Below are 13319 nucleotides of genomic sequence, written 5' to 3'. Positions count from 1 at the left end.
ATGTCCCATAGAATTCCCCAGTCCTCTAAAACACACTAGAGATGAGGGGTCCTTGGAGCTCCTTTAGATTGGTTGTTTACTTGCAGAATGTTTCGTGACCCAACTAGGTAATATCATCAGGGTCAGAAGGGTGAGGGAGGAGGAGGTGGAGGATTGTGGGTTCTGTGGTGCTCTTGACTGTTGTCTTGCAGATGTTTCATTTCCCTAACTAGGGCTAGAAGGGACTGGGGTCTGTGGAGGAGGATTGTGGGGTAGCTTGGCTGTTTCCTTGCAGATGTTTCATTATCCAAACTAGGTAACATTATCAGTGCTAGTAATGAAACAGTCTGCAAGAAAACCACCAAGCTCAGAGAGCACCAAGAACCCCTCATTTCAATCCTGAGCTACAAATATTCTCCTTTGTTGGTACACCAGAGAGAATGTTGAGCCTGCACGAGAATGGAGACTCTCTCACCCCCTAAATACACGCGATCTGGAGTGCTTGGCTTTAATTCATTTTCTTTTTTAAATACACTCAGGCAATGTTAAGACCAAACTCCAACAGGCTAACTCAAAGAGTCCGACTAGCCTTAAAAAATAAATAAATCTAGATTTTAAATTTATTCTGAATGTCCCATGCTTTTTACATACTCCACAGATCCCAATGAAACTAAAAAGGATTACTAGTACAGATTTCCACAAATAGAAAGGCAGGTAAGACATATAAGTATAATCCTCTTAGCTATTAAATGTCAGTTTAATGTTTCATTGTGCAAACTGGACTTGCAGTTGCAGAAGGAAAGGACCCCACTCTCCAGGCACAACCAATAGCTAAGCCCAGCTGACAAATACCAAGAACATCCACATCTCGTAATAAACAAGAATATCTGGGAAATTAGGCTTAACGCAAGCAAAGCAAGCTCGTGCATGCAAGAAGGTAGCTCCCACTTCGTTCCTCCTGAAAGACGGGGCTGCAGAACTAACCAAAGAGATGTCTTCTCTAGTTTACCTATCAACCATGGTCAACTCTGGCAGAAGAATCCAATTGGATCCAAGAAGCGACGCACCAGAAACCAGAATTCTTGGGAGATTCCACCCTATCGTGACTTGCAAAGAAGCCCCCAATATTTAGAGGGTTGGAAGATAAGCAGTGTGGTTTTCATGATATTTCGCTTTATTTCACGTTAAATAGCATTCCCAATTTGGTAGTCCTTGACTTACAATGGTGCATTTAGAGACTTCCAAGTTACGGCACTAGAAAAAGTGACTTATGACCGTTTTTCCACAGTTATATGGCCACTGCAGCATCTCCCCCCCCCCCAGGTGACATGATTAAAAATCAGATGGTGGCAGAATCCCGGGGTCGTGTGATCAGCGCAAAAGGCAGATTAACTTAACAACCATGTGACTAGATTAACAACTGCAGTGGCTCACTTTAACAACCGTGGCAAGAAAACGGGGCAAATGTCTCGCTTAGCAACAGAAATTTTGGGTTCCATAGAGGTAGTAAGTCGAGGACTGCCTGTATTTGACAAAGGAGATTACTATCGCATTAAACTTTAGCCATTTTTTTGAGGCACTACTGTACAGCATTTGGAGGAGTTGCTGTCACTGAATACAAGGAGATGTAAAAGAAACTCCGAATGGAATATACCAGAGAACTACTAGAAGTTCTATTCCCCACCCAGGCTATACCATTGCTACCATATGTAGAACACTACAACCTATTTATTTATTGGCAAGACTGCTTACAAATCAAATATAAATCACACAGACTTCAGAGGATAATTAGAACTGCAGAAAACACAGTTGCTACCAATCTGCCTTCCCTTGAGGATCTACATTCATAGATGTTCCTTGAAAATGGAACTTACCGCTCTGTTATGTGATTCACATGGAGAAAATCCCAGGTTCAACCACATTTGCGAACAGGGCTGGCAAAGACTCCTGTCCAAAACCCTAGATGAGCCTTGATGAACATATCTTTTCTTTTATGTACACTGAGAGCATATGCACCAAGACAAATTCCTTGTGTGTCCAATCACACTTGGCCAATAAAATTCTACTCTATTCTATTCTATTCTTCTAGAAATGGAATCCAAGCCAATAAGACCGAGCCAGGCAGATGAGCAATAGAAAGTCAGATTCTTACGGAGTGAGGAGGGTTTTCATTTGCATGTATTTGATGAATTATAGGCTCATTTCCTTTATTCAGAAAATATATACATATCTTCCAAGGATTTATTGTTCATGCAATAACAAAAAGCCTTCCCATCTTGGAAGGTTTTAACCTCTGCAATTTTTGACTTTATTCAGAGATTAAGTACGTAAAAGCAATTACACGTAACATCTATATGATGGTTAAGAATGCCACTATATTTGAACACCAGAGAATGCAAAAGGAACAGGAACAGAATACAGTCTAATTTAAATATAATTCAAGTCTATTTTTAGGATATGTAAGACAAATAGGTCTATAAAACCAGCTCTGGTGAACACGTGGAGATATCCGCATGCAGTTTTCTTGGCATCTGCCTTCTTTGGGGATTTTGTTTTGACTTCTCAAAACAATGAATTGACCAAACAATCCTGTGTCAAGGTTACACGAAAGATAAAATTGGATGCTGAAAAGATTTCATTCGATGTTAGCAATCGAAGCATTTTTTTAAAGAAAGGTTTCCCCCCCACTACAAAAATCTCTACAGAATTCAGTAAAAATGTCACAGGCCTTCACAAAATACAGCTAAAAGATCTGTTAACTCTAATCGTTAATCAAAAGTCTTACCTATTTAGAAAACATTTGCAGCCTAAAAAAAACATCCAAGTTCAGTCATCTTATTCTAAGGCAACATGTTACATAACACTTCTTTTCTAGTTAGATCTGTGCTAGCATGATAATCTATGTACTCTGTTGCTCTAAGACTGTGAGTGATTAAAAAAAAAATCAGCTGTCCAAACCCTGCAGGCAGCTCTTCTGAAGTTAAAAATATATCCAGGATCTGTTAAGGCCGTTTTACCATTACAAGCAATAGCTTCAGTAATGGTATTAATTTCTGGGACGGCTGTACCACAATTAGTTGGGGTTCTATTTTACAGCCACAGAGGTTAAGAAATCATTTAGAATGTAGCATAATGTAAATGGGATAAAACACAGAATTTGCCGTGCCACTAAAATATCACACACAATAATATTAGGTACGTTTGTGCAAACGGGAACCAGAGGATGGCAAATTGCTAACTTCAAATTCAAGTGGCAACTGGGGTTTCTGGTTTTTGTTTGAAGACGTTATGCTTCTCATCCAAGAAGCTTCTTCAGCTCTGAAGAAGAGGAGCTGAAGAAGCTTCTTGGATGAGAGGCAAAGTGTCTTCAAACGAAAACCAGAAACCCCAGTTGCCACTTGAAGAAAAAAGCACCTTGACCTGGATGACTGAGAATCTCCATAAACATTTGCAGGGATGGTGTTTTAGCTGCAGAATTCTCCATTGTTCTAACATTGCTTCTTCTCCCAAGGAATATCAGCTGCTCGCTTTAATCTCAAAAACTATGTGAAAGGCAGGCAGGTTGGCTGGCTCAAAGTCCACTAGTCACATCATAGCTCAATGAAAATCCTGCAGTTCAAGGCCAACAACCAAGCCACCATTCTCCAGATCACCGTATTGCTTTCCTATTTGCTAACAAATATAAATTTAATCATTCTCACAGCCAATGCTATCAGGGGAGAGGAACATTAGTCCACTTTTCAACGCATTGTAGACAAAAAAAATAAAAATACAGCTATATAAAAAGTAAACAAGTTGAATGTAGGCAGACACGTAGATGGCAATAGTGTTGCAATTTGTGCAAACTTTAGTGTTGCAATTCGCATGACCAGGAAATCCTTCCAAATATTCAACCTAAATATCAGGATTATTGATTTCTGAGGATATTATAGCAATAATGAAGTCATAACCTTTTTTTAAAAAAAATATCAATCCTTTCCCCATTTGGGATAATATTTGGGCAGAATAACAAACGTGGTTAAAAAATCAAAATTCCAGAACACAGCGCCGCTAAGAGAGCACAGTAGAATGAGATACAATCTACTAGATTGGCATATATACCTCATCAGTATGAATTACTTCACTGCTAGATGAAAAAAGTCCCTCCATTGAGGATCTTGGACCACAACCAACCTCCCTGCTCCAGACAGATGTTTTTCAACTTTGCAATCTAGGGCTGAGAGTCAGCCAACTTCCTTGCCTAAGGCAGAATTCGAAACTGGGTCTCTCTAGTTTCCAAAATGAGAACGGCAGAGAAAACGCTTATTGCTTTATAGGGAAAACTGCAAAATAAAATCTCCAGAGATGATAACACCCAAGTGACAACAGATTTGGTTCGTATCAGCGTCCTGCTAGTAGTTTTAAGTGTTGCTGTTTTTCGTTTTTTAAAAATTGGAAGACTTCCAAATGTCGAAACATACCTCAAGTCACTTATTGAGTCTCTGCGTATAAATCAGGTAGCCCTCAACTTCCAACAGTTCACTTAGTGACCATTCAAAGTTACAATGGCATTGAAAAAAGGGACTTACGAGCGTTTTTCACACTTAACAACCGTTGCAGCATCCTTATTATGTGATCAAACTTCAGATACTTGGCAACTAATTCATATTAATGACGGTTGCAGTGTCCTGGGTCATGTGATCGCCTTCTGACATTGGGGAAGGCAGAGTCACTTTAACAACAGCATTGCTAAATATTGCAGTGATTCACTTGACAATGGTGGCAAGGAAGTTCGTAAAATAGGGCAAAACTCACTTGTTTTTCACTCAGCAACAAAAATTTGGGCCTCAACTGTGGTTGTAAGTCGAGGACTACTGTAATGCCATTATTAATTAATGTTCTGTAGGAAGCATGTGGTTTACTTCATACACAAAGCAAAGAAATAAAACAGAAGGTGGGTGGTTTTTACTTTCAAAAAAAGTACAATCCTTTGGTTAGCAACAGAATTTCTTATGTACGGTGGAACAAGCTTGAAGCTTATCCACACAAACCAAGAACGCAGCAATAGTTTGAATCGGACACCAGGCCATAATGGTGTGTACATACTGAACATACCACCTTTCATATTTAATTTTCTTCTCCTCCACAGCCTTAAAAAAATAATAATAAGGCAAATGAAATGTTCAGAGGCTTCTGTGTTTCCAAAATATTAAAACATGCTTTTGAATGCAAAAAGGAATCTGGCCCCATTACATTTCAGAAGGGCCAAAACACCGAGACTTGACACAGCATCCTTGTATTAGATACTCTGGAACAGGAGTCTCCAACTGTGGCAACTTGAAGACTTGTGGTCTTCAACTTCAACTTTGCTGGCTGAGGAATTCTGGGAGTTGAAGTCCACAAGTCTTCAAGTTGCCAAGGTTGGAGACCCCTGCTCTGAAAGACATGGAACGCCAGCTATTTAAAAGGAATGCATTAAAAGGAACACCTATGAAGAGAGAAAGCCACCTGACAATATTCATTTTGCAGGGTTTCCAGGCAATATTTGAATCCTTCTCAACCAATAACGTTGACAATTTAAGGACAAGAATACCGAAATGCTGCCATTAAGTCCTTCTGACTAGCCACCCATTTGACTAGAGTGGGCAACTTGCTCCTCTCTCAATCCCAAAATTAACAAAAGAAAACAAGAGACAAACCACGAAAGGGTCTTAATCCTAATGTTTATTTCGTGAATGAAACTGGACTACCCAGCAATCCGCAGCAAGGGTCAAAAGTTGAGAGACTGGTTCATATAAAGGAATAGTGTGATTCTAAGATAAGACAGTCAGTTAACCAAGTTGTCTTAATAACAGCCTTCTTAAAATCTGACCTTGGGCCTGCCAGACACAAAGACATCCTTCAGTGTCAATCTTGACATTGCCTCTGTATCGAAGATTAGAGCCAGATAAGCTCTGGATTTGGGCCTGTTCAATTAGAACGGGAAAGCGGAAGGAATACGGGCCCATCCACGCCCACGATTACTCACCCAGCTTTAACTACCACTCAGTTCTTGGCATCAGGGTCAAACTGTTCTTCCCTTTCCTTTAGCAAATCTTTGGAGGATTAAACGTCACCTTGTTTGCGAGTTCTCAATGCAAAAGTAAATCACCACTGTGTGTTTAGTTCGGTTGTTTTCCACCTTCCTTAAGTCAGAGCAAATCTCCAGGTAAGCACAAGGCTGGTATTAACCACAGAGGACGACAAGGAAGAACTCATCTCATAGCAGAGTTATTTAAAATACAGGGCTAAAGTTCACCACCTCTGTCATCCTCGCCTAACACATAATGAATGACCCTTGGAAGTTTTAAAATATATACACATATATACATATATATATATATATATTTGTAGAGTTTCTGGGACATAAATGCTAATGTGTCTGGGCCCGTCAAGCCAATCCTAAAGAAACCTGGGATAGAAAGAGGGGGTTTTATGGCAAGCCATGTCAACAGCACCTCAACAAGGTCTTATGTATTCAATGTTACAGGTACACCACACAACATTTACGTAGAAGGATAAGAGCCTTCTTGTGAGCTGTCTGAATGCTCACTCAAGAGAAGGCCAGGGCCCCTTGCTGCTCAGGTATTCTTGAGAACACCTATCTGAATAGCTCTTGGAAGCAGAAATACAGCTTTCTCACTTGCTGAGCACAGGTATCACTTACCTGAATTGGACATATGTAAGGAATGACAGGGTTACAGATTACCATTCCTGTTCTTCACTGTTCTTCATCTATCCCCCCCTCCCCATCTTATTCTAATCTGTTTCCTGATCACCTTCAGAAAATACTGCTAAAACAAGGAAAGTGTAAATGTTTCTTATATGCACCTCTGTCTCAAAACAGTCATTATGTTAAAACCAGGAGGGTTTTCAAACAAAACCAGGAAATCAATTCAACCAAACCTATCCATCATTAGCACTCAGCAATTGTCATTAGCTCAATGCAAATTAGAGGCAAAACTTTTGCACAGCTTAAAACTTAATAATTACAGTTCACCTCCTCACCGAGTTCATCTAATTTGAATTGTCTTGAAGGCTAAAAGCACCTTTGATCCTTACAAGTCAACCTGACCATTCCAACCAATTGCAGGCGCAAGACTGATCTTTAGAGCAGACTCCATACCTAGACTGATTTAACACCTTTGCTTACCTTAGCAACAGGAAATGCAATTACATGCCTGTGCTAAACCATTGTTATTATTTATAACTTGTGCAACTTTGGATGCCAGTTTCAGCTGGAAGGTATAAAATGCCCAGATTATGAATAACTCAAGCCTTAATCTGGGATTTTCCTAGCCTTGTTTTCAGAGCCAGCAATATGAGGTTATGATGTGTGAACTGTAACTGTGTAATTGTAACTATAACCCTAACGTGAAATAGAACTTATAAATGCTAAAAAAACTTTGGTCCCCATTTATATCAATGACATCAACAGGAGGCTATACAATTTTAATAGACATTCAATCCTATGCAAAATACACTTGCCCCACAATAAGGGTTTGTTAAAAGTTCCAGGACATAAGAAACACTGTCTCTCTTATCACATTTCTAGAATATTTTTGGTACCAATGGAAACGCCACTCCATATTGGACTTAACTTGTACCCAACCTGAGTCAATCCCTTTCAACAACTGTGTACACACAGTCCTGCGGAACAGTCCCGCCTCTCAAAAATGCCAAGACCTAGGTACACATTCCTGGGCCCTGCCCTTGTTCTCATGTTGCCATCCTGAGCAGCTGCCCAGGGTCACCCAAAAGGATTCATGCCAGTATCACTCAACTGCAGGATTGGGACGGCTGAGCCTTCCTACTGCACAAACCCTTCCAAGAATATGAAGTCAGATCCTACAAAGTAAGGGGTTCCCCTTTCGGTGATGCCAATAGGAGGGCGATGACTCTGCCTTTGCCATGTTCCCATCCGGGTTGGCGAGGCGACCAATCACTGCTTACCCTGCATGCATTGAAAGAGGTGCCACAAAACGCCCACCCACCCCCCAAGGTCTTTACCTTCCTGCATTTCTTGTGCAATCCAGCTGTAGGGTTATCCTTTCTTTGCTAAAGACCCTGATTCACCCCTCTGAAGGAGGGGGGGGGGACACTTTGGTGACCACAAAGCAACTTGGCCAGGGGCATGATTATCCTTTCTCCTCTGCTAAGGACACCGATTCACCCCTCTGAAGGTGGGTGGCACCTTAGTGCCCACAAAGCATGGTTCAGAGGGGTGAATCGGGGTCCTTCTTAGCGGAGAGGAAGGATAACCATGCTTCCCTCCCAGTTGCTTTGTGGTCACCCAGATTCATCCCTCTAAAGGGGAGGGGGGGGGAAACACCTTTGTGCCCACAAAGCAAGTGGGGGGGGGAGGCATGGTTATCCTTTCTTCTCTGCCAAGGACCCTGATTCACCCCTCTGAATGGGGGGGGGGAGGAGACACACAGTGCCCACAAAGCACCTGGGGGGAGGGGAATATTTATTTTCTTCTCTGCTAAGGACCCCATTCACCCCTCTGAAAGGGAGGGGGCACCTCAGTGCCTTAACCCTTTCTGGCCGTATCTAGAGCAAACCCACCCCCCACCCCACTCGTCTTTTTCCAGGCTGGGGCTGCAAGACCGGAGATCTCTCCAGCCGTGGAAGAGAGGAGCCCTGGCTGCTGGTGGTGGGGAGCCGATCTCGGGGCCTGGCAAAGGATCCCTGCGGCCTCCCCTCGCCCTTTCCTCCGGGTGGGGGGGGAGGGCAGGAAGGGAGGGGGTCCGGTCCGGCTCCAGCTCCAGCCAGCAGCAGCAGCAGCATCGCCCCTTGAAGGCGTGGCTGGCGATGTCCGCTCCCGCCGCTTCTCGCAGCGCCCCCTCCTCCTCCTCCTCCCTTCCCTCCCGCCGGGCCTGCTTCTTCTGCTCCAGCCCGCGCGCGCCCCGTCCCCCCCCCGCCTCTCTCTTTGCTCCGTCGGCGGCGCGCGGCGGGCACGCGCACCTGGATGACCTCGTTGACCTCACGGATGCACTCCACCATGTGCTGCAGGATCTGCTCGGCCGTCAGCACCTCGTAGCGGTAATCCTCCTCCTGCTCGTGGCCCAGGCCGCCTCCTCCAGGGCCCGGCCCGCCTAGCCCGCTGCCTCCCAGGCCTCCTCCGCCGCCGCCGCCTCCACCGGGCCCCAGGCCGCCCGTCTCGCCGCCCAGCAGCCCGTCGCGCTCGCCGCCCACGCCCAGCCCGGGCTCGACCAGCTCCACTTCGCCCAGGTCGAGGTTGTCGTCGTCGGGCTCGTCGTCGTCGTCGTCGTCGGGCTCGTCGTCGTCCTCTTCCTCGGCGCCGCTGTCCTCGCTGCACTCCTCGTCCTCGTCGAACTCATAGTTGTAGCCTTCGTCCGAGTCCATGGCGGCCGGCGGCGGGGGAGGGGAGGAGGAGGGGGGAGGGCGGGCGAGCGGGCGGGCGCGCGGAGTGTGTGTGTGTGTGGAGGGGCGGCAGCCGGAGCACGCGAGGGCGGCGAGACGGGCCCGCGAGCGGGGCGGCGCCCTTCCCCTCTTCCCCCCCCCCACCGGGGTCCGAAGGCTTCGGCCTTGCGCGCCTCCTTTTCCTCTCGGCGGGGCGGTCGCCACAGCCCGCCCGCCCCCCCCCCGCCCCTCACAGGCGCGGCTGAGCCAACAAAGGGACGCGTCCGGCCCGCTCCGTCACCTGGACGCACGCCACCACGCACGCACGCACGGAGGCACGCACGCACGGCGGGACGCGACGGGCGCCGCGCGGCGGACGGCGAAGGGCGGGGCAACGTCGAGCCCCGCCTCCTTTTTCCCCCCCCTCCCTTTCCCTCTCCCTCTCTCACTTAGGCGGGGGTCCCCACACGTCCATCTTGAGCGTGGCTTGGAGGAATTCGTCACGCGGGAGCCATCTTGGGAGGGTGCGCGCGCGCCCCGTCCCCCGCCTCTCTTTGCTCCGTCGGCGGCGCGCGGCGGGCACGCGCACCTGGATGACCTCGTTGACCTCACGGATGCACTCCACCATGTGCTGCAGGATCTGCTCGGCCGTCAGCACCTCGTAGCGGTAATCCTCCTCCTGCTCGTGGCCCAGGCCGCCTCCTCCGCCTCCTCCAGGGCCCGGCCCGCCTAGCCCGCTGCCTCCCAGGCCTCCTCCGCCGCCGCCGCCTCCACCGGGCCCCAGGCCGCCCGTCTCGCCGCCCAGCAGCCCGTCGCGCTCGCCGCCCACGCCCAGCCCGGGCTCGACCAGCTCCACTTCGCCCAGGTCGAGGTTGTCGTCGTCGGGCTCGTCGTCGTCATCGTCGTCGGGCTCGTCGTCGTCCTCTTCCTCGGCGCCGCTGTCCTCGCTGCACTCCTCGTCCTCGTCGAACTCATAGTTGTAGCCTTCGTCCGAGTCCATGGCGGCCGGCGGCGGGGGAGGGGAGGAGGAGGAGGGGAGGGCGGGCGAGCGGGCGCGCGCGCGGAGTGTGTGTGTGTGTGGAGGGGCGGCAGCCGGAGCACGCGAGGGCGGCGAGACGGGCCCGCGAGCGGGGCGGCGCCCTTCCCCTCTTCCCCCCCCCCACCGGGATCCGAAGGCTTCGGCCTTGCGCGCCTCCTTTTCCTCTCGGCGGAGCGATCGCCACAGCCCGCCCGCCCGCCCGCCGCTCCTCACAGGCGCCGCTGAGCCAACAAAGGGACGCGTCCGGCCCGCTCCGTCACCTCGACGCACGCCACCACGCACGCACGCACGGAGGCACGCACGCACGGCGGGACGCGACGGGCGCCGCGCGGCGGACGGCGAAGGGCGGGGCAACGTCGAGCCCCGCCTCCTTTTTCCCCCCCCTCCCTTTCCCTCTCCCTCTCTCACTTAGGCGGGGGTCCCCACACGTCCATCTTGAGCGTGGCTTGGAGGGAATTCGTCACGCGGGAGCCATCTTGGGAGGGTGCGCGCGCGCGCGCTCGCCCGCCCGCCTGGCTGGCTTTGCTCCCCACAAGGGATAGAGGGGGGGGGCGGCCGCCATCTTGGGTGTGGCTAACGCTGCTTTGGTTTCCTCACGATACCCGCAGCTTAAATGCGGGGAGGCCGCTTAGCATGCATGGCAGATTCTGTGGCTGTGGGTTCAGCTCCGCTGCCTTTCTTGGCTTTAATTCTGGCCTTGCAAGCTGTTCGAAGTGGGTTATGGAGTAGTCACGAGCAACTTTATAATTTTTGCCATATGATTCTTGACGAAAGTATCTTGTCTTTTTATGTACACTAAGAGTATATGCACCGAAGACAGATTCCTTGTGTGTCCAGTCACATTTGGCCAATAAAGCATTCAATTCTATTCCATTCCATTCCATTCTGTATGGGTTCCACCCGTGAACCCAGAATATTGGCCTAAAATAAACCATGGTTAAGCATCCTGGACAAATCCTAGTCTGGTTTGCTTCACACACAGCATTTATTCCTGGAGTCATTTTGCAGTTTTTAATCTTTTAAGCAGCTCCCTGGATGCTTTTTTTAGGTCTTTGTTCCATGCTGATCCCCTTTTTTAAATTTCCTAATGGTGAGGTGACATTGTAAATTCCTAAACTGACAAATGTCAGGGATGAAGCTTAACAAACCAGGATGTCTGGTTTCTGACCAAGCCTAAGGCCAGTGGAAACTTTCATTCGGAAGACCCTCATCGCACTTAAAAAAGGATCCGCACACAGCTTTTGGTTCCATGGTTTTTCTACTTATCAATATTTACTGTACAAAAAATTAAAATTAAAATTAAAATAGAATGTTTATTTATTGAATCTGGTTAAAAAAACTAAAAATGTTAAACCCAGAAGATGTCAACCTCAATGCCTGTGTCTTAGGCATCCTCATGTATGGATCAGGCTTCCTTGTATTTGTAAATTCTGCACCTTTAGCTATGAGTGTCTAGAGCAGGGGTCTCCAACCCCTTTAAGACTTGTGGACTTCAACTCCCAGAGTTCCTCAGCCAGCTTTGCTGTCTGAGGGACTCTGGGAGTTGAAGTCCACAAGTCTTAAAGGGACCAAGGTTGGAGACCCCTGCTCCAGACCTCAGCTATGCTGGCTGAGGGACTCTGGGAGTTGAAGTCCACAAGTCTTAAAGGGACCAAGGTTGGAGACCCCTGCTCTAGACCTCAGCTTTGCTGGCTGAGGGACTCTGGGAGTTGAAGTCCACAAGTCTTAAAGGGACCAAGGTTGGAGACCCCTGCTCCAGACCTCAGCTATGCTGGCTGAGGGACTCTGGGAGTTGAAGTCCACAAGTCTTAAAGGGACCAATTTGGAGACCCCTGCTCCAGACCTCAGCTTTACTGGCTGAGGGACTCTGGGAGTTGAAGTTCACAAGTCTTAAAGGGACCAAGGTTGGAGACCCCTGGTCTAGAGCAGGGGTCTCCAATCTTGGCAACTTTAAGCCTGGAGGACTTCAACTCCCAGAATTCCCCAGTCCTCCAGGCTTAAAACTGCCAAGGTTGGAGACCTCTGCTCTAGAGTATTTTTCTGAATTTTCTGTTGTATTGGTGTTCTAATATATATTCCTCCCTTTTCACTGCATCTTAATCTTGTTCACATATCAGAAGATGTGGAATAGAAGAGACTAGTTAAGGCCATCAAGTCCATTCCCAATTCAATGAAAGAATCCAAAAATGGCCAAAGCCTGAATACACACAGTAGAGCAAAAAGAAACTCACAGCTTCACTTCCTTTAGTTAGTGGTCCCACTCTCAAAAGAAGAGCTGTAAATAACGGTAATAAACTAGAGTGGGCATAAAAACAGCAGCTTGGAAAAAGGCTCTAACCGCCCACTTCCATGCTGATGCTAAGAAAACCCAATGGATGCGTCTTGCAAGATTAACCTGTTGCTCAAAGAGAGCCTTCCTTTCATTTGCTCTGCTATGCTGGCTTTATGCTGGCAGGATGGAGCTAGATTTCTATCTGCAGGGCCAGTGTCCTGTTAAAGCTTTGCTTTGTAGGGCGAGACGGGTGGCATATAAATTGAAGAAGTGAGCCGGAGGAAGAGAGGAAAGGGAAAGGAAAAGGCAAAAGGGAAAAGAAAGGAAAGGAGAAAAAGACAAAGGAAAAGAGAGGGAAGGGAGATAGGGAGGAAAGAAAGAGAAAGAAAAAGGAAGAAGAAACAATACAAAGGGAAAAAAAAGAAAAGAGAAAAAAGGAATAGAGAAAAGAAGGAAAAAAGGAACAAAAATATAAAGAAACCAAAAGAAGAAAAAGAAAAAAGGAAGTAATAGAGAAAGAAAAAGAAAGAAGAGAAAGAAAAAGAAAGACGGAACAGAGAAAGAAATAGAAAGAAAAGAGAAAAAAAGGGATAGAGAAAGAAATAGAAAGAAAAAGACAGAAGGAATAGAGAAAGAAAGAAGAGA

At 47.3% G+C, this 13319-nt stretch overlaps 1 protein-coding gene across 3 annotated transcripts in view; it reads right to left on the bottom strand.

Annotated features, from left to right (window-relative positions):
* ARIH1 (ariadne RBR E3 ubiquitin protein ligase 1) overlaps positions 1–10398 on the bottom strand; it is a 32896-nt gene extending 22498 nt beyond the window's left edge. The window contains exon 1 of one of the 3 annotated variants that reach the window (XM_058156215.1): positions 9953–10398. In XM_058156215.1, coding sequence (XP_058012198.1) covers positions 9953–10363 — 411 coding nt within the window. In that variant the 5' untranslated portion in view covers positions 10364–10398. Of the gene's footprint in view, positions 1–8964; positions 9392–9952 lie in introns of those variants that run through there. The other 2 variants (XM_058156213.1, XM_058156214.1) reach the window with 2 other exon arrangements.
* Positions 10399–13319: the final 2921 nt, after the last annotated feature.

This window comes from Ahaetulla prasina, chromosome 13 (genome assembly GCF_028640845.1).
Source record: "Ahaetulla prasina isolate Xishuangbanna chromosome 13, ASM2864084v1, whole genome shotgun sequence".
In the NCBI taxonomy this organism is placed as follows: Eukaryota; Metazoa; Chordata; class Lepidosauria; order Squamata; family Colubridae; genus Ahaetulla; species Ahaetulla prasina.
The sequence above is the reverse complement of the archived record's forward strand: the minus strand, read 5'-3'. Positions and strand labels throughout refer to the sequence as shown.